The 21,621-nt window shown below is 43.5% G+C and overlaps 1 protein-coding gene across 1 annotated transcript; it reads right to left on the bottom strand.

Moving 5' to 3' along the window:
- Positions 1-13,034: 13,034 nt before the first annotated feature.
- Positions 13,035-20,005, bottom strand: LOC121971662 (probable glucomannan 4-beta-mannosyltransferase 9). Its single transcript, XM_042523024.1, has 9 exons — positions 19,287-20,005; positions 19,102-19,200; positions 18,630-18,882; positions 16,076-16,186; positions 15,858-15,994; positions 14,353-14,466; positions 14,074-14,273; positions 13,646-13,837; positions 13,035-13,526 (listed from the first exon to the last, which is right to left on the bottom strand). Exons 1-9 carry the CDS (start codon positions 19,599-19,601, stop codon positions 13,364-13,366), a joined length of 1,584 nt encoding a protein of 527 aa, XP_042378958.1. The 5' UTR covers positions 19,602-20,005; the 3' UTR covers positions 13,035-13,363.
- Between the last annotated feature and the right edge of the window lie 1,616 nt (positions 20,006-21,621).

The raw sequence follows: 21,621 nt of genomic DNA, 5'->3' as shown, positions 1-21,621 counted from the left end.
GAGTTAAGCTAGTGTTTAATTTTGAATGTTCAGCTACTAACTTGGTTTTGTTTTATTAGTGTAGATCTAATTTTTGATCTTAGTGACTGTAAACTAGTTTCAATGCTAATCTTTGTTTAATTGTGTTGTTTGTGATTGAGAATTGGAGACTTGATGATTGAGTTAAGTGTTGAATTGGATTGTGATGACGTTTAATTGTTGGATGTTTAATTTGAGCTATTGATTGTTTACTTCGATGGAATGATGTTGAAGAATTTGAATCAATGATGTTTAATTGTTATTAATTTGATGAGATAGAAGAGAATCATACTAGATAAGCTTACCCTTGCTTTAACTCTATTCTTGATTTTATTAGATGTAGACAATGGGTAATGTGAGTCAAATAGAAGAACTTGGTTGATCTTGTTAATGCAATAATTCAATTTGAAATCAATTCTAGATATGTATACACATTGACTAGTTATCCTTGGAAAAATATGACTTGGGACTCGTTGCTACAACGCTTATCTTTATGTTAAATGAGTTTCAATTTTAATTAATTTGATGTGTCAAGTGACATGCAAAAAGGCCGACACCAATCGGCCGCTAACAACTATAATTTTCTTTTGCCAGAGATGGGTGGAGGAAATTGCGGTTTCCAACCGCTTGGCCTTGGTGGATGAAGAGCTACGACAACTGAAGGCCGCAGTTGGGCCGTCCGGCCTTCAGGGCCCTTCCTATTCCGAGCTGCAAAAGGAGCTGAAGAAAGCTCAAACCCTGCTGGCGGCCGAGCAGAAGAAGACAGCCGACCAGGCCCATGCCCTGGCCGAGTCCGAGCGACAAGTCAAGTCGCTTGACACAAAAATAACCCTGGCCACCACTCGGAAGAATACAGCTATCTCCGATCTGGAGAAGAAGAACGTTGAGGCTCGGGGCCTGGAGCTGAAGATAAAGGAATTGACAGAGTAGCTCGACAGGGAGAAGGCGGGCCGCTCGGCCGACGCGGCTAAGATTCAGAATCTGAATGAGGCCCTTACTGGCTCCCAGGCGGCGTTCAAAGAATATCAAGATGCCGAGCCTAGTCGAGTCGCAGCCTTAAGACAGAGCTACATCCGCTCGCCTGAATTCTCGGAGAAAATATGCGAGCGGATGTATACAGCTTTCGACATGGCTATGACCACCACCGTCACTTATCTGAAGTCTAAGGGTCTTCTCCCAGAGTCTACTGCTATTCCGGCCAGCGATTAGGTGGCTCTTATGAATAACATTCCCAGGGACCTTTATGATTATATTGAGTAGCTTTCTGTAATTCAGCCACTTGCCAGGATATCATCCTTTTTTGTAATTGGGCCGCTCGACCTAAAGCTTTAACTTTAATGCAATGTTTTCCTTATATTTGCTGTCTTTTTACATAACCAAAATATGTGTTCATTCGCTCTCCCATTATCACCCCTCTGGTATTCGAAAGAGATTTTTACCAAGTGCCTGGCATTGCCCTGCCGTTCGGCTAAACATGTAATACTTCGCCTACTTAATTTTCCGCTCTGATAGCAGAGATCCTTCGTTATGTATCGAGCAAGTAATTTTTGGCTCTGGGCCGAGCGGAACGTAGAGACGATTTAATGATATTGAGGGTGAGTTTCTGGGGCAATTGTATTCTCTTTATAGGCATTCCCCGCTCGGAGGGTTTATAGACGCCGGCTCGTCTCTCGATATTTAACGTCGGAGCTCGACGGTCTTCCGCTTGGACGTTTATAGACGCCGGCTCGTCTCTCGATATTTAACGTCGGAGCTCGACGGTCTTCGCGGCTAACTTCGATACTGCCGATCGGCGTACGCTTAGCCATCCTTTGAATTAATTTCGCTTCCTGCATTACAGGACGCCGGCGTCTGCATATACGCTGAGCATTCGGCCCTTTCGCCGGAGGGTTTATAGACGCCGGCTCGTCTCTCGATATTTAACGTCGGAGCTCGACGGTCTTCCGCTCGGAGGTTTATAGACGCCCTCGTCTCTCGATATTTAACGTCGAGCTCGGCGATCTTCCGCTCGGAGGGTTCATAGACGCCGGCTCATCTCTAGATATTTAACGTCGGAGCTCGACGGTCTTCCGCTTCGGACGCTTATAGACGCCGGCTCGTCTCTCGATATTTAACGCCGGAGCTCGACGGTCTTCCGCTGGACGGTTTATAGACGCCGTCTCTCGATTTTAACGCCGGAGCTCGGCGGTCTTCCGCTCGGGCGTTTATAGACGCCGGCTCGTCTCTAAATCGGAGCTCGATGGTCTTCCGCTCGGACGCGTTTATAGACGCCGGCTCGTCTCTCGATATTTAACGTCGAGCTCGGCGGTCTCTCGACATTTATAGACGCCCGTCTCTCGATATTTAACGTCGGAGCTCGGCGGTCTTCCGCTCGGGCGTTTATAGACGCCGGCTCGATATTTAACGTCGGAGCTCGACGGTCTTCCGCTCGGACGTTTATAGACGTCGGCTCGTCTCTCGATATTTAACGTCGGAGCTCGACGGTCTTCCGCTCGGACGTTTATAGACGCCGGCTCGTCTCTCGATATTTAACGTCGGAGCTCGACGGTCTTCATGGCTAATCTTTAACACAGCCGCTCGGCAGGAATGATAGCCATCCTTTTAATTCATTTCTGCTTCCTGCATTACAAGGACATGGGCAACTAGAATATACATAAATATGTGTTACACCAGTGCACCTTTCATCCGGCACGATAAGGCTGGAGATGATTCGCACTCCATGGCCGATCCAGCTGCCGTCCGTCCTCATCTTCCAGATAGTAAGCGCCCGATCAGAGCTTTTCGATGATTTTGAAGGGACCCGCCCACGGGGCTTCAAGCTTGCCAACGTCGCCGACCGGCTTGACTTTCTTCCAGATAAGATCGCCGACCTGGAATGATCTGGGGATTACGCGGCGGTTGTAGTTTTGCTTCATCCGCTGTCGGTATGCCATCAGCCGAACGGACACCTTGGCTCTTTCTTCTTCGACCAAATCCAGCTCCATGTTCCTCCGCTCGGCGTTGTCCTCATCATAATTTTTGATCTGAGCGGACTCGACGCCGACTTCAACAAGAATGACCGCTTCGCCGCCATACACCAAGTGGAAGGGCGTGACGCCCGTCCCTTCCTTTGGAGTCGTTCGGATGGCCCATAAGACGCCCGGCACTTCATCCACCCAACTTCCTCCAGAGTGATCGAGCCGAGCGCGCAGAATGCGAAGAATCTCCCGATTGGCTACTTCAGCTTGACCGTTGCTTTGGGGATAGGCTACAGATGTGAAGTGCTGCTCGATGCCGTAGCTTTTGCACCAGTCTTCAAGCAACTTTCCTGTGAACTGCCTTCCGTTGTCGGAAATCAGTCGGCGAGGGATGCCGAACCGACAGATGATGGGTTGCCATATGAACTTTTTGACCATTTGTTCGGTGATCCTGGCTAGCGGCTCGGCTTCCACCCACTTGGAAAAATAATCGACCGCCACTAGTAGAAATTTCCGCTGTCCGGTCGCCATAGGAAATGGACCAACGATATTCATTCCCCACTGGTCGAACGGACATGAGACCGTCGATGCCTCCATTTCCTCTATCGGTCGGTGATAGAAGTTGTGGTATTTCTGGCACGAAAGGCACGTCGACACGGTTCTCGCGACATCTGCTTGTAAGGTCGGCCAGAAGTACCCGGCCAACAGGATCTTCTTAGCCAGCGATCGTCCGCCCGGATGCCCACCGCAGGATCCTTGATGCACTTCTTGGAGGATATACGCCACGTCTTCCGGGCTCACGCATTTCAGTAACGGGCGGGAGAAAGCCTTCTTGTAGAGCTGATCGCCGATGAGTGTGAACCGACCGGCTCTCCTCCTTAGCAACTAAGCTTCATTCTGATCGGACGATGTGGCGCCCGAGCGCAGAAACTCCGTGATGGGTGTCCTCCAGTCGCTCGGAAATGCGAGGCCCTCCATCCGATCGACATGCGCCACCAAAGATACTTGTTCAATTGGCTGCTGGATGGCGATCGGCGTCATTGAACTTGCAAGCTTGGCTAACTCATCAGCCGCTTGGTTCTCCGCTCGGGGTATCTTTTGGATGATAACTTCTCTGAAGTCAGTCTTGAGCTTCTCGAAGGCTTGAGCGTAAAGCTTGAGCCGAGCGTTGTTGATTTCAAAGGTGCCTGTCAGCTGATGAGCGGCCAATTGGGAGTCTGAATGGAGTGTTACCCGTCCGGCACCTACATGCCGGGCGGCCTGTAAGCCGGCTATGAGGGCCTCATATTCTGCTTCGTTGTTTGTAGCTTTATAATCCAGCCGGACGGATAAGTGCATCTTTTCTTCTTGAGGGGAGAGCAACAGTATCCCAATCCCGCTTCTGAGCCGAGTGGATGATCCGTCCACAAATATTCTCCACATAGCTTCCGGCTCTGAATTCTGAACTTCAGTCACAAAATCCGCCAAGGACTGCACTTTGATTGCCGAGCGGGGCTGGTATTGGATGTCAAATTCACTTAACTCCGTCGTCCATTTAATGAGCCGCTCGGACGCTTCTGGATTCAGCAATACACGCCCGAGCGGGCTATTGGTTTTGACAATGATGGTATGCGCCAGGAAATATGGACGAAGGCGCCGAGCGGCGAGGACCAGAGCGAAAGCTAGCTTTTCGAGCCCAGTGTAGCGAGATTCAGCATCTTTTAAAATGTGACTAAGGAAATACACAGGCTCCTCTCCGCTCGCCCTCACCAGTGCTGAGCCGATTGCCTGCTCGGTCGAGGATAGATAAATACAAAGTGGCTCACCAATAGTCGGCTTGGCTAATACCGGGAGCGAATTCAGATATGCCTTTAAATCTTCGAACGCTCGGTTGCATTCTTCGTCCCAGTGAAATTTTGTAGCCTTGCGTAAGATCTTGAAAAAAGGAAGGCTCCGGTCGGCGGTTTTGGAGATGAATCTGGACAGAGCGGTTATCCGACCGGCCAAACGCTACACTTCCCTTGTATTTCTTGGAGGCGGCATATCTTGTAGAGCTTTCACCTTGCTGGGATTTGCTTCGATGCCCCGCTCTGTCACTATATACCCCAAGAAACGCCCTCCTTTTGCTCCGAACAGGCACTTCTGGGGATATAGCTTGACTCCATATTTGCGTAGCGTTCGGAAGGTTTCTTCCATGTCCTTGAAGAGATCGGCCGCTCGGACGGACTTAATGAGAATGTCGTCCACATAAACTTCTAGATTCCGCCCGATCTGCTCTCTGAATACTTTATTCATCAAGCGCTGATATGTGGCCCCCGCATTCTTTAATCCGAACGGCATCACATTATAGCAATAAGTGTCGTCGGCCGTCACGAAGCTGACTTTTTCTTGATCTTCACGGGCGAGCGGCACTTGGTGATAGCCCTGGTAGGCGTCGAGCATACAGATTAATTCACAGCCGGCCGTAGAGTCCACCAGCTGATCTATCCGGGGCAGAGGATAAAAATCTTTCGGGCAAGCTTTGTTGAGATCCCGAAAATCTATGCACACTCTCCACTTGTTGCCTGGCTTGGAGACTAATACTACGTTAGCCAACCAGGTCGGGAACTGCACCTCGCGTATATGGCCGGCCTCTAGAAGTTTTTCCACCTCCGCTCGGATGATGGAATTCTGCTCGGCGCTGAAGTCCCTTTTTCTTTGCTTTACTGGTCGTGCATCCGGTCGGACATGTAGCTCATGCTGCGCTATGCTCGGCGAAATTCCAGGCAGCTCATGCGTCGACCAGACGAAGACATCGTAATTCCTTTGGAGACATTGGATCACCTCCTCTTTTTGATTCGCCTCCAGATCGGACGCGATGAAGGTCGTAGCTTCCGATCGGGTCGGGTGTATCCGCACTTCTTCTTTTTCTTCATAAACTAAAGAGGGAGGCTTTTCTGTGATGGCGTTTACCTCAATCCGGGACGTTTTCCGAGCGGAATTGGCTTCTGCTCGGACCATCTCGATGTAGCATCGCCGAGCGGCCAGTTGATCTCCCCGTACTTCTCCCACTTTGTCTTCTACGGGGAACTTGATCTTCTGGTGGAAGGTGGAGACGGCCGCTCGGAACTCGCTGAGCGTCGGTCGTCCCAAAATGACATTGTAGGACGAAGGAGAGTCGACCACCACGAAGTTTGCTGTCCTTGTCCTCCTGAGCGGCTCTTCTCCCAGCGAGATAGCCAGACGGATTTATCCGACCGGCAGGACTTCATTGCCCGTAAACCCGTAAAGGAGGGTTGTCATGGGCAGCAGCTCGGCTCGATCAATTTGCAGCTGATCGAATGCTTTCTTGAAGATGATGTTGACCGAGCTCCCTGTATCAATAAAAACGCGGTGGATAGTACAATTCGCTATTACCGCTTTGATGAGGAGAGCGTCGTCATGCGGCACTTCGACCCCTTCCAAGTCTCTGGGCCCGAAGCTTATCTCGGGTCCGCTCGCCCTTTCCTGACTGCAGCCGACCGCATGAATCTGGAGTTGTCGGACGCTCGCCTTCCTCGCTCGGTTGGAGTCTCCTCCGGTCGGCCCACCAGCAATGATATTGATCTCGCCTCGGGATGTATTGCTTCTATTTTCTTCTTCCCGAGCGGACGGTCGAGACCGTTCCCTAGACATGCGGCGATTCTCCCGCCTTGGTGAGCGATGCCGATCGGAAGTCTGTTGTTGTCGCCTATCAGGTTGACTCCTGTCGGCCTCATGATGTCTCTGCCGCCTATCGGATGATGGACATCGCCGACCGCCATTCCGGGGCATGGGCTGAGCAATTAAGGGAAGGCTTCGACAATCCCTTGTGTTGTGCGTATCCGTCCGGTGGAAGGAGCAAAACATCGGGGTCCATTTCTTCTTTTTCTTGGACCGGCCGACAGCTACCTCTTGCACATGAGACCTGGCATGGGGGGAGCGGATTGCTTCAGCCCTCGGTCCTCTTGGCGGTTGATGAGCGGTGGGAGGCTTCCGCTCGGAAGGTTGAGCCCGATCAGTCGAAGCTTCCTTTCTTTGAGCTGCTTGGGCCTCCTCCACGTTGATGTACTCGTTGGCTCGGTGCAACATATTGTCATAGTCTCGAGGCGGCTTCCGAACGAGCAAGCGGAAGAAGTCCCCGTCCACGAGGCCTTGTGTAAATGCGTTCATCATTGTCTCTGAGGTGGCCGTTGGAATATCCATGACTACCTGATTAAACCGCTGGATATAAGCTCTGAGCGGCTCTCTCGGCTCCTGTTTGATGGCAAACAGACTAACACTAGTTTTCTGATAGCGCCGACTGCTGGCGAAGTGGTGGAGGAAGGCCGTCCGGAAATCCTTGAAGCTCGTGATGGATCCGTCCGGCAGCCTCCGAAACCACCGTTGAGCCGATCCCGAGAGAGTGGTAAGAAAAACTCGGCACTTTACTCCATCTGTGCATTGATGGAGCGTAGCTGTGTTATCAAACTTACCCAGATGATCGTCTGGGTCGGTTGTCCCATTATACTCGCCGATCGTCGGAGGCACGTAGTGCTTCGGCAGAGGATCTCGTAGAATAGCCTCTGAAAATTGGCGATTAATCCTCTCGGGCGATGCGTCCGCTCGGGGGGCTTTCCCTTTTCTGTCATCTCGTCTAGGCATTTCGTCCGAAGAAGATCCACGATCTCTATGAGTTGCTGCGGCTTCAGGGGTGCGGAACAGGGCCCGGTGGAATGCAACGGTGGCTTGAGGTGCTTCCGCTCGGCCACCAGAAGCTGAGGTTGCTTGCTACTCCGGCCGCTCGGCTGTGGATTTCTGTTTTTGCTCCACAAGCTTGGCGACCCTTATCTCGATCAAGGCTTCGAGTTCCTCCGTCGAAAGCGTCACCGTGTGTTGTCGTCCAGCCTCGTCCATTGTTTCCATTCGGATGCAGGAGCGTTCCCACAGACGACGCCAAATTGATCCTGTCCGAATGCTGAATCAACGGACGCTAGGCACGGGGCGCTCTTCGATTGCTGTCGTGGATCTTCGACTGGTGGCACGAAGCTCCGGCGAACCTGCACAGAAGTCGGGCCGGGAAGGGGTTCCCGGCGGCGACCCTCCGACGCTCAATCAGGCGAAGCTCAAGAAAGAAACAGTGGCTTTAAAACTCGTAGAATGCGTACCTCCGACGAAGAATGAGGGTCTTTATATAGGGCAGCGAAGAAGTGAGTGTACACTTACCGAGATGTACACGTGTCCATGGCCCATACTCCAGTAAGGACTTGTCAGTGAGCTTCCCTAACCCATACTGCTACAGTCTCAGCATGTCCTCGATGGGACAGCGGAATCCCCTGTCACAAGATTTGGAGCATGGCCCGCACGTGAAATATACCTGCTGTCAGAAAAAGACGTTCCTTGTCCTTTTCCCCTTTGCTCCAGATCTGGCTTCCGGGCGGACAACTCCCTCAACATCCGGCCGGACATATGCGGTGGTTTACTTGGGGAGATCCTCCATCACGTGCTTTATGGAGACTATTAGCAGTGTTACCTTATGGCTTTGGCCGAGCGTGAAGTCCGCTCGGCCCCGCGACCTTTTCCACTGAGCGCCGGAACCCTGATTTCGACAGGGCGCCTTTAACCATCAGCCGAATATCGTCCGGTCGGCCAGCCGATCGGACCCATCCCTCCCCGGACGTTCGATTCCACCGGACGGCCGGCCGGCCGTCCGGTCGGACCCGGCCCTCTCCGGATGGACAACTGCCAATGTGACTTCCACGTGGCGTTGACTCCACAGGGCGGGGTCCCTGTTCTTACTACCGGATCAACATATAAACATATAAAAAATTTATTGAAAAAATAAAACTCATAAAAAATTGATAAAGAAATTGATTAAAAAAATTAATAAAAAAATAAAATTTAAAAAAATCAATTGAAAAAATATAAGTATTATGAAAAAAATAATTAAATAAAATAAAAAATATAATTGTATGAGAGTTATTTTTAAATAAAATTAATTAAAAAATTAAAATTAAATGAGAATTAAATGAAATAAAAAAAAAAAAAAAAAAACAAAGAGGAGGTTACATGGTCTTTTGGCAGGGAGAGAGAGGGGAGGTGGAGGGAGTGTGCGTTGACCGAGAGGGGGGAAAAGTAACTCTTTTATATATATATATATATATATATATATATATATATATATATATATATATATATATATATATATATATATATATAGAATTATTATATTACGGTTTCTATCCTGCGGATTATTACGGACCGACTGTCATGTCACCTTATTTAATTTTTTTATACAATATTTTCTCTCTTTTTTTTTTATTTCTTCCTTCGTTCTCGCTACAGACTCACCACGTCACCTCGCCGCACCTCATCACCGCACCTTGCGGCGCCTCATCACCGCTGGCCACCCGCCCGTAACGCTCTACCCTCCTGCGATATATGAAAGGACGGTGAAGTGATGCTGCTCGCCATCATCCTCTCTCCTTCCTTGAATCGGTCCTTTTTTCTTCCTCGCTTTAGGGTTTGATATCAGATTTGCTTTTCGATGCCTCACTGCTCCCAGCTTTGGATCCTCTTCAGTGGATTTGAGGTCAAGTATTGCAGATAGTAATGCATTCGTCCGCTCTCGATCGATATGCCTTTTTTTTTGGGTTTTTGATTGTGGTACTAGAGGATGATTGCTGCAGCTTGCGATAATGGATGTCTCGCTTTCTGCTGCTAGCAGATGTGCTTGTTTGACAACGAGAGAGAGCACGCCGGTCACGTTCAAATTCTGGCGTGGTCGCGTCCGGAATCCATCGTGATTGTCGCATGCCTAACACGGCTCTAATCACGCCGGATCGCGGCTAGAATCGAGGCTCGGCCTAGCGGGTGGGCGGCGGTCAGGAGGGTGGCCGGAAGTCGAGCGGGTGGCCAGCGGTGACGAGGTGCGGCGAGGCGCGGCAACGAGGTGCGGTGTGCATGCAGCGAGAACGAACATGCACGGCGACGAGGTGCGATGTGCATGTAGGGGTGAGCATTCGGTTAATTCGGTCCATAAATTAACCGAATTAACCGAAAACCGATTTAGTGTTGGCTAACCAAATCAAATCAAAATTTTACTAAAACTGAATTAACCGTATTAGTTATTTCAGTTAACACCAAATTAACTAAATTTGTTTAAAATAACAATAAAAAGAATTTATACAAAATTAATATCAAATTAACCGAATTAACCGAATGCTCACCCCTATGTGCATGCGCGGCGACGAGGTGTTGGGCAGGATTCTGGTCGCCTGCCCAACACGGACGCGCGTCCGGATTCCGATGTGGTCACGTCTGGATTCCGGCGCGGTCGCGTCCGGAATCCCTCGTGATCGTCGCATGCCCAACACGGCCATGATCATGGCTGGAATCGAGGCTCGGCCTAGCGGGTGGCCAGCGGCGGGGCGGGTGGCCAGCGGTGACGAGGCGCGGTGAGGTGCGGTGATTAGGTGCGGCGAGGTGACGAGCGAGGCGTGGTGAGTCTGTAGCGAGAATGAAGGAAGAAATAAAAAAAAGAAAGAGAAAATATTCTATTAAAAAATTAAATAAGGTGACATGTCAGTCGGTCCGTAATAATTCGCAGGATAGAGTCCGTAGTATAACAATTCTCTATATACTAGTGTAATTGTGCATGTGTAATATAATAATATATAAATTATTTGGGCCCCAGCAATAAACTACTGTAATGAGCTTCCCTATGAAAAAAATTATTTTAATTTAATATTATACTTATCTTAGTAAAATAAACTAAGAAAAGTATATTTTTTAACATTGTCGACTTAAAATATTTATAGAAACTTCTTTGATCATAGTGTTATCGATTCTAAGATGTGGGACTAAAGAGAATTTTATTTTTTTATATAAAACAAGCAGAGAAAATTAATGATGAGAAAAATTCATAATAATACGTTGTAACTGAGTCTTGAACTCTAGATCACTGATTGTTTCGCTTGTGGAATTACTAATAGACTTTGGAATTATTTTTAGTGTGAATAGAAAAAAGGGCAGTAACGTAAATTCATTTTAGGCTTCACCAAAGTTAGTTAGTAAAGGGGGGAGATTTTTAATAAAATAGTAAGATATATATATATATATAGAGAATTGTTATACTATGGACTCTAGGATTATTACGGACCGACTGACATGTCACCTTATTTAATTTTTTAATACAATATTTTCTCTTTTTTTTTTATTTCTTCCTTCGTTCTCGCTACAGACTCACCACGCCTCGCTCCTCACCTCGCCGCACCTCATCACCGCACCTCACCGCTCCTCGTCACCGCTGGCCACCCGCCCGGCCGTCGGCCACCCGCCCCGCCGCTGGCCACCCGCTAGGCCGAGCCTCGATTCCAGCCATGATCATGGCCGTGTTGGGCATGCGACGATCACGAGGGATTCCGGACGCGACCGCGTCGGAATCCAGACGTGACCACATCGGAATCCGGACGCGCGTCCGTGTTGGGCAGGCGACCGAAATCCTGCCCAACACCTCGTCACCGCGCATGCACATCGCACCTCGTCGCCGTGCATGTTCGTTCTCGTTTGTTCGTTCTCGCTTTTTATTTCTTCTGCTTGTTCGTTCTCGCTGCATGCACACCGCACCTCGTTGCCGCGCCTCGCCGCACCTCGTCACCGCTGGCCACCCGCTCGACTTCCGGCCACCCTCCTGACCGCCGCCCACCCGCTAGGCCGAGCCTCGATTCTAGCTGCGATCCGGCGTGATTAGAGCCGTGTTGGGCATGCGACGATCACGATGGATTCCGGACGCGACCACGCCGGAATTTGAACGTGACCGGCGTGCTCTCTCTCGTTGTCAAACAAGCACATCTGCTAGCAGCAGAAAGCGAGGCATCCATTATCGCAAGCTACAACAATCATCCTCTCAGTACCACAATCAAAAACCCAAAAAAAAAGGCATATCGATCGAGAGCGGACGAATGCATTAGTATATGCAATACTTGACCTCAAATCCACTGAAGAGGATCCAAAGCTGGGAGCAGTGAGGCATCGAAAAGCAAATCTGATATCAAACCCTAAAGCGAGGAAGAAAAAAGGACCGATTCAAGGAAGGAGAGAGGATGATGGCGAGCAGCATCACTTCACCGTCCTTTCATATATCGCAGGAGGGTAGAGCGTTACGGGCGGGTGGCCAGCGGTGATGAGGCACCGCAAGGTGCGGTGATGAGGTGCGGCGAGGTGACGTGGTGAGTCTGTAGCGAGAACGAAGGAAGAAATAAAAAAAAGAGAGAGAAAATATTGTATTAAAAAATTAAATAAGGTGACATGACAGTCGGTCCGTAATAATCTGCAGGATTGAGTCCTAAGTATAACAATTTTCTATATATATATATATATATATATATATATATATAATCATTAATATTCATAAATAAAATTTATAAATTTTATTCGTCAATAATTTTTATCAAATAAAAAAAAAATTCAAACAATTAAACAAATTTAAATTAAGAATCCAATAATACCTAAACCAATTAAGTTTAAAATAAACTTAACTAAATTAAAATTAAATAATCATTTAAATAGTTTTATTTATTTTAATTTCTACCTTACTTGATTAGTTTATCAAACAAATTTACATAATACAAAACTTATCTCGACCCTACTCCAATAGAAAATCTTAGGCGCCGAGGACTTTTTACCGGAGCTAAAGCTACCTTGGTACTTCAATGGAGAAACCAAGAAAAGACTCCGGATATGAAAAGCAGAGGAGCCTATGAAGGACATGGTCACAGTTGCATCTTCAAGCATATGCCAGTTGCAAACCCTTTTAGGAGATCATGTTCTTGGAGAACAACAATGGACCAAGATATCAGTTATCTGGATTACAAAATATGCAGTATCGAAGCACACAATAGGATACTCATGCTCATTACAAAAGGGTGCACACCAAAATGGGAGAATACTACAATGGCATCTTGGAATACAATTTTTTTTCATTGCAGCATCTGCATATTTTGGCCATAGAGTAACACTTTAGTACCTAAAGTTTATCAACTAATTTCTCAACTTAATTTTTGGTTTCCCCCCTTTTGTTTAGCACAACACTGCGAAAGAATATAAAGACAAATTTAATAATTATAATTGATCTAGAATTTCTGGCTTTCACACATCACTATGCTAAAACTGCTCTCTACTTCTGCCCTTGATACTCAAGGTTGTTCAATTGTGACACTTTGTTAGACCATCATTTACTCAATTCTTAATCACACAAGGATCCTATCAGAAGACTGCCTTCTAGACTCACATTGGATAGAGGTCTGCCTTCGTTGTTGATGAGACTTGGTTCTTTTCTTGAATGATCTCCACAGTTGCTGAAACTAAAGCATGCCCAGGTACAAGGTATGATTTTGTGGCACTGTATGAATGCGGTCGGCAGTATATCGACCTTAGGATTGTGGCACAAAAGTGCCAACATAACCAAATCCAACAATTGCGAAAGTGATTGCTTGAAGATAAAGGTAGATGTAGTAATGGTTCTTCCCGTAGGAAAGATCGTAGCACCCACAGAAGAAGAGGTAGACTCCAGTAAAGAGCTCCATCAGATGTAACCTATTTTTCAGGACAGGAAAAGGAGCATTTCAATCCAATATTATTTCCTTAAAGTTTGCTTCTAAGACTAATGCTTTGAATTTAACAAGGCAAGCTTCTAATAGATGAATTGCGAATACCTGTCACCAAGTCTTAGTCTTGGCTTCCTAGCTCCTTTAGATTTTGTCTTCATGATATCCCCTAGCTTCTCAGTGACCACCCACTCGTTGACCCTCCCCCCTGCTTCCAATAGGCCACTTAAGGTTGCTTTTGTTCTATGCAGAGACATGACATTCTCGAAAAGGACCCAGAACATCAGCAAGTGAAAAGACCTACAGTATAACATTGGATCAAAGGGCCTATATTTAAGATTTAGTCAAACAGAAGATTTATTGTGTTGTCATTTGTTGATTTGGAAGTTTTGTCATCAGACATAAGAGTTGAACTGGGAAGACCTTGCCAAAATAGCAAAACTAAACATGAATTGTTTGATCCATCGTTAAACAAATAAGGATGGCATTGGTAATCAAGCAAATCTAAAGTTAAAGATTGTTTCAAGTTCTCATACCTTGGTGTTCCAACTGAATTCAGCAGTGTAATGACTGAAGGAATGTACACTAAACCCCATTTTGGTATTTGTACTTCAGGAACAAAGACTGTCATCGGGATTACGATGCAGTAAAATATGAAGGTCACAATATGACCTACAATCTTTCTGATGAAGAAAAAACTGTATATAACATATATTTTTGTCCAGATAGTCACTTTCTGTATTTACAGAGAAAAGTTTTCATCAGATGTAAAAAATTTATGTTAAAAAAAAAAGTAATATCCTAATGTGACTAACCTTGTTTTTGGATATCTCCATCACCATTTTCCTGAACAAATTTGCAGGGCCACAAGACCATCTGTGTTGCTGATGTCGGAAGGCCTTGAAAGTACTTGGTAGTTCACTTTTGACCTGAACACAGATATAATAAGAAGCATGAAATGAATTCAGAACTCATCAAATTATTTCATCGGGAAAAAATTCTTTAGCTGATAAATGGTTTTTCAACATTATTTAATTATATGAACAGTGTAAAACAAGATGATTTGGGGAGAAATAATTCTTCATTCAATATTGTCTTTGTATACAAAATACCCTATATTATAGAGATTGTGACATGATATAAAAGAAACAATGAATATAGTAAGTAATATACCAAATGAAAATAAACATTGCAAGCCTAAAAAATATCAAAGGTGGATAAAGAAATAATCAGAGATGAATCAACATTCAATCAGTGCATATTGTTAGCCAATTAATTGATAATCTCTTTCTTTTAGCATCCAAAACAAAAGAAGTTATCGGGTGAGCAAATGTTTTGGATTACTGAAGCAGGATCCTATGGCATGTTCATATGTACTTTGGCATAGTGGGAAATCTACATGTCTAAGGTTTCCAGTTTATCCTTGATGCTAGATAGGACGATCCACATGGTCCATAGATGATATATGTGTTTCATGACCAAAATAATAGGATGAATGGTGCGGCTAACAAGATTGTTCAACTTGAGAGATATGACATTTATATTTGTGGCTATTGTGATCAACATAGCATGTTACTAGAACTTATTAATGAAATATGAGAATCAAGATGAAAGAGCATAGAGGAATTGGATTGGAGAGATCTGAGGAAGTGATCGTTAATGAGTATCTAATTCACGAGGATCTCAACTTTAGTGAGGTGGTGGCCAGGAACAATGATCTAAAGGGTGAAGAAATTGGAAGAGAGGAAAGCTAGAATGAAGAATGATAGGTTACAGTAGAGAAGGGAGGTCGTAACCTTCCCTACTAGCTCTTGAGAGGATTAAACAAAGATCAGTGACTATCATATAAAACAAGATAATTTGGAGAGAAATAATCCTCCTTCAATCATTTTTTTTTGTTTTTTGCATACATAATGTGGGTGGGGATTTTTGGGCAATTTAGCGTAATATAAAAGAAAGTACATATACAGTTTGATATAATAATATATCAAACTGAAATTAATCAGTGGCACGAATCTGTGGTGCATCGGCATGGTGCTGTTAGTAATTTATGACAGTCTATTTATAAAATAGACTGCCAATATTTTAATTCAATCAATTCGTTAAGAAAAATCAATTTCTAACAATAATCTCTTTCCTTTGACAAAGGATATCTTCACCTTTTTTTTTGTTTCAACATGAATCAAACTAGTCAAATCAACATTTAAGGTAGCAACACGGCTGTCTAATTATTAGTTCCATATTCACAGTTTTGTTGAACTAATTTTGAAACTTCTGATTCGACTCATGAATGATTACTAATCTCAATTAGTGTACGTACCTCGAGGTCTTTGAGGAAGATATATTTCCAGCCCTTGAGGCTTGCACGAACAGACAAATCCATGTCCTCCACAGTGGTCCTATCCTTCCAACCTCCAGCCTCATTGATAGCTGAAATCCGCCACACCCCGGCAGTTCCTTGACAAGCATCCATTCATGAGCATAATCACTTAGCTTAATTCACTGGTTAAATACTTCTGAGGTGCATTTAGAACTAACCATTGAAGCCGAAAAAGGCACAGGTGGAGGAACCCACTTGCTGCTCAACAAAGAAGTGATAGTCCAAGGACATCTCCTGCATCCTTGTCATCATATTTTCGTCCGCATTCACTGCAGTCAATCCATTGCATTCAAGGATGGAAGCAAAAAACAACTTCCAAAAATTATTTAACTGGCTTTTTGGACAAATATGATTCATCATTTGAGCCGACAAGATACCTTGCTTGCGCAGACTAGACAAGATAAATAAGAAACAAAAAAACTTAAGAATACAGTAAATGGCAGTGTCGGTGGACATGAAAAAAAAATTGGATGTGGAGACAAACAGTTAGATGGGATGCAAGTGAGTATAATTGCACATGGGAAAAGCAGCAAGAACAGTGATGGTAAAAGAGATCGGTAGTACCAAAAGTGTGATAAGACTTGTTGGACCTTTTTCTTCTTTAATCTCCCATTAATAAGTGTTTATTTTTTCTGGACTCTCTCACACTTGCAAGTTGCAAACATATGATTATGTCAGAGAAAACAAGAGGAATTTATAATCACGAGCTCCTCAAGCCAGGCATGTGGTGTGCCAGTACAGGACAGCACTAGGATCTTCTGCCCTCCTTCCAAAATAATATTACTGCAGTTGATCCTCACTTTCAAGTGTGATTTATTTGATCTGATCTTAGAGTAATCACAATCCTCAATTTATAAATCTAACTTTATTATAAGATTTATTGTGTCACATCATCCTTACATTAAAAGTAAAAAGTCCACAATATTTATAAACCTCTCCCTACAATCATAAATAAAAAAAATAACTTGAATCCCACTAATTCATAAATTATTATCTACCTTTTCTATTTACTATCTTCATTTATAATATTTATTTATTTTTTAAATAAAATATATATAAAAAAAAATAGCCGACAACCATTCTGAACCCAACATCCAATTTCTTGGGTTTACAAAACCTACAATGCTATCGGGATCAGCATTACAACCACCCTTATGTTTCAAATCAGGAACTGCAAGTTTCATGTCCTTAGGGGATGACCAGTTGACTACCAGTTGATTAGAGGATGACAGAATTATTATAATAGGATAAAGGATCAATTTCCGATGGACGTATAACCTCGGAAAAAGAACTCATTCTACCCCCTAACCAACTTGACGATCGGTTATAAGTTTGACCCTGTGATCTATCTTCTTCACATAACTCGAGGATAGACTATGAGTGACGCTTAGGATGAGTGTAATCACCTTCTACTACAAATGAATTGCAAGTTTCATAAAATCTATCTCTATTTTGGACAAGTGGGATAAGCACAAGTAATTATCCAAATAATTTTTAAAAAATTATCTCAATATCTCTAATATTGAAAATTATTCAAGTCATAACACAGTGGTCTAAAATATTTAAATCAAGTTGTTCTCAATCAAAATAAATACCTGATAAACTTACTCTGTAGTTTTTGACAATGATAAAGTTAATTAAATATGTTTCTAATTTAGTCCCTCAAATTATTTCACCAACCAACTTGGTGAAGAAAAGATCAACTATGTTTAGTTTTTTTTTTAATTTAAGAAATGTATTTATAAATTAAATGAACATGTTTTTTTTTAAAAAAAAGGTAAATTATTTCAGTTCATCAATTTGATAAAATGAAATGTTCTTGTTTTTTTTTAAATAATTCATTTTTATAATAATAATAATACTAAAAACAAACACACACCTATTGAGTTTAATGGGTTTTGTGAAACATAACAAGCAAATTCAATGTAGCAAAGTTTATTCCATCAACTTATTTCACAAAATAATTTAATAAGATATAATTAATTGATTTTATCTTTCTAATAAAATTTAATGAAAAATTTATTTTTCAATCATTCAAATTGTTTCATGAACACTAGAAGATATTTTGACTCCAAAAAATATCATTTGGGTATTTTCCAACATTAGGGATCTTTGGATAAAAGCTCAAGAATTTGAACAAGTGAATGAAAGAATATTAAAATAATAGAAAGTCCAAAATCAGAACATAAGCTTATGTAATCATAACCATTTGGATTATGAGTTTTAGATCATATGACAATGACAGTGATGACGGGAGCTTGACATGGTTAGTATCCATCAACATAAAGTTAAAAGAAAGAAGATGAATAGTTTGAATAAACACAGTCAATAATGTGGGACTCATGATCTACTAAAGTTAAATCCTGTGTTTGTACGGTTGTCCATTGCAACTATGTGAAACATAATTACGCATTAATGGTGGTCCTGGACACACTCATGAGTCATAAGCTAGATTTCAGAGGTCCTTAAGCATAAATAACATTTAAACAACGTATACCCTAAACCATCCAATCTATTAATTTCTACAGAAACATGAAAAAGAGACAAACAAAATCTATAATAATCTATATATTGTAAATCTCAGTTCATAAATGTGTTTCGTCTTTATCTAGCTCACTAGCTGTCACCATTATATATATTTTGAAGATTATGTCATTATTTTTGGAAAAGAAAGATAAGTAAAGAAAAGAAAGCATTGGGTGTGTAGTGTACCGAAGGTCCAGCGGCCTTGGACGAGGGCGATCTGAGGGTTGTGGGTGAGGAAGGGGATGGTTCGGAGGAGGAAGTCGGGCTCCGGCTGGAAGTCGGCGTCGAAGATGGTGACATACTCGCAATCCTTCACGTAGTGGTGCTTGAGACCCTGCTTGAGCGCGCCAGCCTTGTACCCCACCCTGTCTTCCCGGATCGCGTATTTGATATTCACTCCCTTGCTCGCCCACTTCCGGCACTCTATCTGAACCAGCTCCTGCCATTTCCGCCACAGAACAATGATTAGTTCAGACTTCAAATCCACTCCAATTGCCAAAGCAGTGATCTTTGTAGGGAACTCCCAAAATTGCACATAGCATTTAGTTTTCTTCAGGTATTACTGAAGGAGAGTTTTGAAAAAAGTTCTTTGGGGGAATTTGGAGATATTTTAGAAAAATCAAAAGAAAAATTTCAAAGAATCGATTTGATCTGCTACCTTGATGGATTCGTCGGTGGAATCGTCGAGCACCTGGATGATGATGCGGTCCGAAGGCCACGAGAGCCCGCAAGCCGCTCCGATCGAGAGCTGGTACACCTGAAAATTCAAATAAATTTGAAACGCCCGCGTCAAGGAAAGTAAACAAACGGAGATTTGTTGATGCGATCGACATCGGAGCGGACCTCTTTCTCGTTGTACATTGGGATCTGGATGAGCACCATGGGGTAGGCGGACGTGCCGAGCTCGGCATCGTCGCCCATCGGTTCCCACTTGTATCTCGATTCCGGGCGGCGGCCAAGGAGCCGGACGCCGGTGATCACGATGGCCATGTAGACCTTCTCGACGAAGAGCAGCACCGACAGAGCCAGGCAGAGGTACACCGCCAGCTGCAGCACAGGCACAATCACCGGCGCCTTCACCTGCTGCCACACCAACCCCATCTGCTCCCTCGCTTGGATCGCCCCTGGAAGCATCGCCGCCGAGGAAACCCTATCCATTTCCTCCCGGGAGCGGATGCCAAACAAATGTAATCAACAAAGGGACAGGCTAGGGAGCACAAAGACGTTGTTCAGGTGAAAAATTCTCACGCACTCTCTATCACCTGCTCCACACACTAGCAATGAACAACAAAAAGGCCTCTTTTCTCCCCCAAACCCACCAAAACCAACAGAGCAAGAAGCAGAGGAAGCAAAGCTCACCAGATCCAGCCAACTACAACGGAAAACGGAAAAAAAAAAAAAAAGAGCAGAAAACTGGTTGCCCAGTCGAACCACCGCCTTGTTCCTCCCTCTCGTCCTCCTCCGGGGGCAATGTGAGCTCAGGGATCGGCGGCGGAGGGAAGGAAGAGTGGAGCAGGAGAAGGGAGGAGGGAGTGAAACCCGGGCATGGCCACGAGGGTTCTGAGCATTGCCTTTAAATAAACGAACGCCCCATCGCTTAGGAAAAAAACAAATTAAATTGGGTTTTTTATTAAAAAAAAAAAAAGGAAAATGAGTACTATTTTGGTTAACCTGTTTACTTACTTGACAGTATCAGTAACCAGTAAGAAGTCGTAACTCCAATTCTATCGGTTTTGTACATTTCAGTACTAATTGTTTTCGTTATTAGAGTTAAGTGCTTTATCAAGGGCAGCTCAGATCTATTCTTTTAATTACTCATTTTCCTTAGATTTTGTTGAAAATTTGACAGTATATATATATATATTTAAAACTTTTAGTTATTTCAAATTGAATATTTGAGACTTTTTCTAGGTGCTATAATTTACTAAAACTTATAATCAATAAATATATGCTTTAATTGATCAACCTATTTGGGGATTTTTTTTTTATCACTATGATAAATTCGAAAGTACGAATAATATCAGTGATTCAAACGTTAAAGGTAAATTTTTTACACTCTTTAAATTTTGAATTAGGAGTACTTGAGGGTCCTGAAATATATTTACTATTGCACTATAGCTCAAGGGGCTAATTGATATTGACATTACATACATTCATCCACTCCTACTCGGAAGGTGAATCGAACTCATTCACCAGCTTGACCTAGTTGACCTTCGTCTTCATCTTCATCTTCATCGATTACTCCCACTTCTCTAGTTTGAATATAATTACTATGTATATTCTATCCTACTAACACTTTTCTAGAAGTCGAACAAAATTATAATGAAGATTTAGTTTTTAATACACTTTAACTTTAAAAAGAGTATGATCACTTTAATACTTTCCTAAAGTTTGAATAATTTTTTTAAAAAAAAATTACATATTTTTTTCAAAAAAATATACTGTCATTTAAACAACATAATTAAAGGTGAATTTTGCTTGAGGAGGAGGTTAGGAATCGGTCCAAAAATCCCCCCAAAATAGAAAGGTTAAAAACCGATAAATTTCAACAGACCGAAGTCAATGATCGGTCAAAATTAGAGAATTGATTAATTTTGGCAACGCCATCGATCCATCCATGGCACCATATCACTGTCCTTGACCCATCAAAACAACCTCATTACTTAATCAAGAATTGTCAATGCCAATTTTCAATTGTTTTTCTATTTTTTTATCGTAAAGGGTCCCCTCAACACTGGATTATCATCGTGGTCTACTGGAATTTGTTTCATAAATAAATAAATATAGAAAAAGAAAAAAAATCAAAAGGGGGAATTTTAGTACTCTTTATGGTTTCAAATAGTATTTATATGCACATCTTATGAGCACCATTTATAATTTCTTTTTAAATTTTTCGTAGAGTTTAGGATTTAGAATTTGAGATTTAATTTTTAGGATTTGAGCTACAATATTAAAGTTAAAGAAATTTAAAAAAGTAAAAAAAAATAAAAAATATATAGCTCACAAGGTGTGTGCATCATTGGGTGTGTACCAGATTCACTATCTTTTATAAAACTAAAGCCTTCGCCTCCTCTTCACCTCCCTTCCAATCCTCTCTTCCTCCTAATTTCATAATCCCTAAAGCTCATGCCCTCCCGCACCGCCTCTCTGGGGATCCCCATTGTCGCCGCTTGCTCCC

The sequence above is a fragment of the Zingiber officinale genome, chromosome 4A (assembly GCF_018446385.1).
Source record: "Zingiber officinale cultivar Zhangliang chromosome 4A, Zo_v1.1, whole genome shotgun sequence".
Taxonomy (NCBI): Eukaryota; Viridiplantae; Streptophyta; class Magnoliopsida; order Zingiberales; family Zingiberaceae; genus Zingiber; species Zingiber officinale.
Note: the sequence above shows the minus strand (reverse complement) of the source record. Positions and strands in the feature narration are given on the sequence as shown.

Excerpts from the sequence above, each read along its gene's own strand:
- LOC121971662 (XM_042523024.1), bottom strand. The coding sequence starts at position 19,601 with ATGGATAGGGTTTCCTCGGCGGCGATGCTTCCAGGGGCGATCCAAGCG. Across the intron at positions 16,187-18,629 it reads CCAAGGCCGCTGGACCTTCG|TGAATGCGGACGAAAATATG; the intron begins GTACACTACACA and ends GATTGACTGCAG. Across the intron at positions 14,467-15,857 it reads TCTTCCTCAAAGACCTCGAG|GTCAAAAGTGAACTACCAAG; the intron begins GTACGTACACTA and ends ATCTGTGTTCAG.